This window comes from Hakea prostrata, chromosome 8, assembly GCF_041222555.1.
Source record: "Hakea prostrata isolate BN-2017 chromosome 8, UWA_Hpros_2, whole genome shotgun sequence".
Lineage (NCBI taxonomy): Eukaryota > Viridiplantae > Streptophyta > Magnoliopsida > Proteales > Proteaceae > Hakea > Hakea prostrata.
In genome coordinates this window covers 46,409,008-46,414,555 of record NC_142607.1, presented here as the reverse complement: position 1 = coordinate 46,414,555, position 5,548 = coordinate 46,409,008, and the positions used below count along the sequence as shown (strand labels likewise).

Sequence of the window (5,548 nt, the reverse complement as noted above, 5' to 3'; positions counted from 1 at the left end):
GGTCACTTGAGCCCCCAGATACACATTCAGAAATATTATCAACCAAAATGGAAATTGAAACTGTAAAAATCGATTAGTAAAATCATATATAAACATCAAACAAAAATTTTAAAAGCGAAAGGTACAGAAAACTCAAAACTACGTCCAATTGAGAATGACACCCCAAAATGTCTCTCAAATTTATGTAATAGTCTATTCATTTGCAAATTGTGTATATTCAAGATTACATGTTTTCATTATTCTTAAATTACCGTTTATCCCTTGTGACTTTCCAGTGTGGGCCTTGTTATCTTGTGGTTTTATGATATTACATTTGGAAAAATAGAATTCTAAATTTCATCTTCTTTCTTCTTACATAAGTTCTTTCGAATATTGCATAATATGATAAAAGGGTACATTCATCAATAACTCTTAACCGACTAAGTGGCTTTAATTGAAGAGGGTGGTTGCCGATTTGACATAATTCTAGGGTATCTCTACTTTCTGCAAATTATTCGTGGGTGTTCCTAAAATTTTCCCAATCTTAAATCCCAAAAACCACATATTTCGAAAATACACTCTCAAATTCTAATGTCAGCTTTTATCAATTTAGATTGTACGACAAAAAAAAAATGATTGTCCAAATTAGAAAGAGCTAAGAATGCATTTAATAACGATCTGGAAGAACAGCTTTGATATCTCTCTCAGAGAACAGGAAAAAACTAGTGACAAAGTATTTCTTAAAATGGTTCATTCTACAGTTCTAAAAAAACTGAAAAAATGGCTCTTGAACGTGGCTTGGCATTAGATCTTCATTGAGTCTCTTGAAAATCAGGGTCTTCTGTAAAATGGGAGATGTTTTGTCAACTTCTCTTGCCTTTGACCTCTGAATTCGATCTGTTCCAGACTCCACCCTCCCTGATCCATCATCTCAAGCCGCCAAAGCTGCTTTTAAATCACTAGCTACCTCCTCCCCTTCCCACATCGCAAATGGTGGAAGTTCTTTTGGCATCTTAAAGTCCTCCATCGTTATAAAATCTCCTTCTGGAGGTTATTAGACTCTGGTTTTTACTTAAATTCTCTCTTGAATCATTGGAAAAATATCCCACCTAACTGGCCTTTCTATGAATCTAGTAATGAAATTGAACTGCATCTTTTTTTTCAGCTGCTCTTGGACATTTCACATTGGCCTAAGGTCGCAGCAGTTCTCTTTTGATCCTAGCTTAGACATTTGTTTAGCCACCTCCTCATGGTTCTCTAGTAGTTATTCATTGTGGATTGAAGAAATTTGTGATGCTCAACTAAACCTTACGAGAATCAGGAAAAGTAAGGGGAGTGAGTTTTCTTCATCTGGCAGTTGATGCCCTCTCTGTAGCAGCCAGTTGATCCTAGCTTTTTGTGACAAATCCCTCTTCTACTGTTGTTCAGCAACCGCAGTTCACTACTGGACGCACTCCCACACCGCAACCTACACCATGGGCATATGATCTTTTGGATGCTGTAAATAGGGGTGTTGGATCTGCGTTTCATATGTGGATGACTTGGTTACTTGTATGAAGCTCTATTGATTCTCTGCAACTATAAGAAAGAAGGGACAGAGAAAAAGTAGTACGATCTCTCAGCCTAAGAACATGTTAAAACGATTTTACGCAAGAACTAATTTCCAGAACAGAATCGTTGCCAAAAGGCATACTACTACCATTGTCTCCTTTCCCACTGGCTCTGCCGCTCATGGTCATGCACACAGCATCCCTCCCCGGCCACGGCTGCTCGTGCCTGCCTAATGGGTTAGAGCCTGAGAGCCACCGAGACACACATTGTTAGGGTACCGACCTTGAACTAGTCAGCATAGCACCTTCATCCCATTTTCATTGAAGTCCTGAACATTGTTGGCCTGATGGGGCTTGATTCTATTGAATGCTCTACTAAGTTCTCATTGAACATTCTAAACAAGCTGGACTGGACTGGTCCAAAAATGAGGCAAACCAGTTCAACCAGTTTGAACCGGCTGCTAACCACTACAGAACCAGATGGTCACGTCTGTTTGCACTTTGCACACCAGACAAAAATTGATCTCCAACTTGTATATGCTACTGAAAGGACATCTCTAAACAATACCAACCACCACCCAAAAAAAAAAAAAAAAAAAACCACCAGAAGCTCTAGCTTAGGAAATTTTAAAAGGACATTGTCATACCAAATCATCAACTTCAGGCCTAAACAATCAGACACAATACATTCAGACCCTACCAAAGGAACACTTCCAAGCTGAACAGAAGACAAATATTTGCTAAGTTGGAACCAATACCAACCCCCCCCCCCCCCCCTAAAAAAAATGAAAAAAAGTAAAAAAGTAAAAAAAGGGAAGGCAGAAACCATCCCCTAAATAAGAAAATGAGATTACCCAAAAAAAAGGGAATGAAACTATAGGACAGGATGGAGACAACTATCCTACGAAAAGTAAATAAATACAAGCACAAGAAAATACAGAACATGCTTCAACTATACTAGCAAATTATATAAACCTATGATTTTTCATAGGGCAAACAAAAATTAAGCAGCTGGAACAGGCTAAGGTGAGCGGTAAGCATGCTATATTCAACAGTAACCTAATATGGAACAAGACAGCAGCAGGAGCTGCATTTTTTGAATTTCAAAATGACAATCACATACATCCTATAGGTAATCATTATAAAAAGATCCAGTATCAATGCCCAGAAGCAGTGACATTGATACTGTGCAAGCACTGCGATAATGCCAACTTCAGTCGTCATCTTCATCCTCCTCATCCTCCTCCTGTAAATACCAAAACAATTTATGCCATTACTCAACAATACAAGACTTGAGAAGATCAGATTCAGTTGAGATGTCATAAACAAAGGCGGCACTGAGCACTTTCTTTTTCGAGGGGTTAAAAAAGGTATAAAAATATTTATAACATGCATGATGTGAACTTCCAAATAAAAGTATCATGACACAGCAAGGAACTCAAGGAGGGAGAGGACAGAAATCTCAGATAACAAAATAACTATTCCTTGAGACCCAGGATGATAATGCATTGGGCATAGCTACTAAATTTCTCCGCTCACACAAACAGTACACATATGCTGTCAGGAAGCAGGAATAGAGCAAAAATGGATCACGTTTTATTCAGGAAGATAGAAAGGGATGCATCTGGTGGAAATCCATATCACAAGAAATGCACCATAGGGATATTAAATGGCTAGGCCAAGTATGCAAATTCTTCTCGGTCCTATAAATTTTGTTGTCATCACATTCATCAATCATACACTAGAAAGAGATACACATTCCAAAACACAGCAGTGACACAAGACTTCTTATGAAGGTACAAAGTCAAATATTAAGGCAGAACCAGAGTTTTCATTTTGAAATTTTCTCAAACATACACAAGGAAACACTTACCTCCGCACTATCTTCCTCATCATCATGCACTTCAGACCTTGACCTGTCAGACTCCTCATCGGCATCATCAGCTGCACTTTCCTGCAAGTGAAACAGATACAAGTTAGCAAGCCAGAGCAGAAGCATTAACTAAATCAGAGAGGAAAAAGCCGCATGTATTAACCTGTTTCTTGTTGTAGGCTGACATAAGCTTTTCATAGTCTGATTTCCTTTTAGCAGCTTTGGCTTCATATGGAGCTTTCTCCTATCAAAACACACAATGTTCAATTAGCTTTGTGCAGTGAATCAACCTCCGGAATTAGAAACTTGATATTAGAAGTTTGATCTATCACTTGTCTTTGTTAATTCTACTGGTAGTCTTCAATCTTTAAGCGTTGTCCATCAAATCTGTTTTCAGTCATTTTTTGTCATGGCCGTATACAAAGTGATATCAATCCAGCTATCCACTGTCCAATCAAAACAGCAAGTTGGTATTTGGCTTGGCGAGACCACTTTGATATCCAAATTCACCAAACAAGCTCGTCAAGAGACTTGGTATAGTGCATAGCAAAATCAAGGTAGGATTCCCTATCAATAAATTTTGTAAAAAACCTTTACAAAGACAATCCATTGAAGCTTTTTTAAGTCAAGATCGGTCAATTTTTAAGGCCAAATAACTTCCACTATTTTAATATATTTGGAGTGTTAAAGCTTCAATTCTTCAATACTTACAGCTTCACTCATTGATTTCCACTTCTCTCCACCAGCTTTCCCAACCTATAACAGTCACACACCAAATCAATCATGCAATCCAGTTCAATAACTAACTAAGTTAATACAAGAATGAAAAGCAAATAGTAATGCTTGTTAACTGCTTACAGCTGAGACAGCCTTCACGGTAGGATGTTCTTGCTTGTAAGTCTTTCGGAACTCTTCTCTGTACAATATACAACACAAGAATCAAAAAGAAGCTTCAACATAATAAAACACTGAACACATAGAACTTCTAACATACCAACTAACAAACATATATGTCCTTACAGAAAGACAAAGAAAGCACTTGCAGGCCTCTTTGGCTTGTTAGGGTCTTTCTTGGCAGCTTTCTCCTTCTTTGCTGGTTTCTTGCTAACCTTGGCTACTGCGGCAGCCTTCCTCTTACCAACTCTCCTGTAATCAAGAAACATCCAGGAAACCAATAACTTTAAAACCCAATCCCTACAATGAATACTAGAAATACTCATGACTTAATACTGAAGCTCATCAAAATATAAATGAAATTATTAACCTGTCATCCACAGGCTTCAACGCTTCTTTTGGTTCTCTCGCTGCTCCCTTTCCTTTGCTACCCTTCATTGCTAGGAAGGGATCGCTTAAACTGTACGAGTCAAAACCAGAGCCATGATTACAAAAGCATTATGTAACAAATAACAAGTTCAGCAGAAGCTACTGTTCAAAGATGAAAAAGTCATAATCTGCAAGACCTAAATAAGAAATAATCCAAAGGAGGAATCATTTTAAACAAAGTATCCCAGTTGAAAAAAGGGAACTTCCTAAGAAACACCGAACTCATGGAACGAGACACAGAGTTCCTTTTTACAAGCATCAAATACCAGAAGGGGAAAAGATGAAGCAAAATTTACGAAATTTTCAAACAGAGCTTCAAAAAGAATAAACCTGGGTGTATAAAACCACAATCAAGTTATCGGTATACACAGCTCCATGATCCACCAGAAAAACAACGAAAACAGAGTAAAATTAAGCAAAAACAGGATCAACAGATCTAGAAAAAAGGTGAAGAAAGTTAAACAAACCTGTAAAAAAGAGAAGCTTAAGAAAATCTTTTGCTTCGACACAGCAGAACGATAGGGGCAACGACGAGTAAAGCAAGCGATCGCAGATAACGCAGAGTAGAACAAAGACAGCAAAGAGAATCCGCGTACGTTCGAGATGAACTCTGTTGGATCTTCTTTAAGGGGTGACCGGACCAACTGGTAAATTTTTATGCTTTCTGTCATGCAACGGTGTTCTAATTACCGTCTGTAGCCGGTTAGTAAGTCACTGTCACTTACTGCCCTTGGGAGACTTTAATTTAAGGCATCACTCACTGTGTTGGCCTGACAAGAAGATATTTGTGGACGCTTCAAAAAGTTAACACGTGGCAACTTTT

General features: G+C 38.1%; 1 protein-coding gene across 1 annotated transcript; it reads right to left on the bottom strand.

Moving 5' to 3' along the window:
- Positions 1-2,532: 2,532 nt before the first annotated feature.
- HMGB1 (high mobility group B1) lies at positions 2,533-5,329 on the bottom strand. Its single transcript, XM_089166505.1, has 8 exons — positions 5,193-5,329; positions 4,667-4,756; positions 4,423-4,548; positions 4,261-4,318; positions 4,114-4,158; positions 3,566-3,646; positions 3,403-3,483; positions 2,533-2,775 (listed from the first exon to the last, which is right to left on the bottom strand). The coding sequence occupies exons 2-8, from the start codon at positions 4,732-4,734 to the stop codon at positions 2,743-2,745; spliced, it is 492 nt and encodes a 163-aa protein (XP_089022631.1). The 5' UTR covers positions 4,735-4,756; positions 5,193-5,329; the 3' UTR covers positions 2,533-2,742.
- Positions 5,330-5,548: the final 219 nt, after the last annotated feature.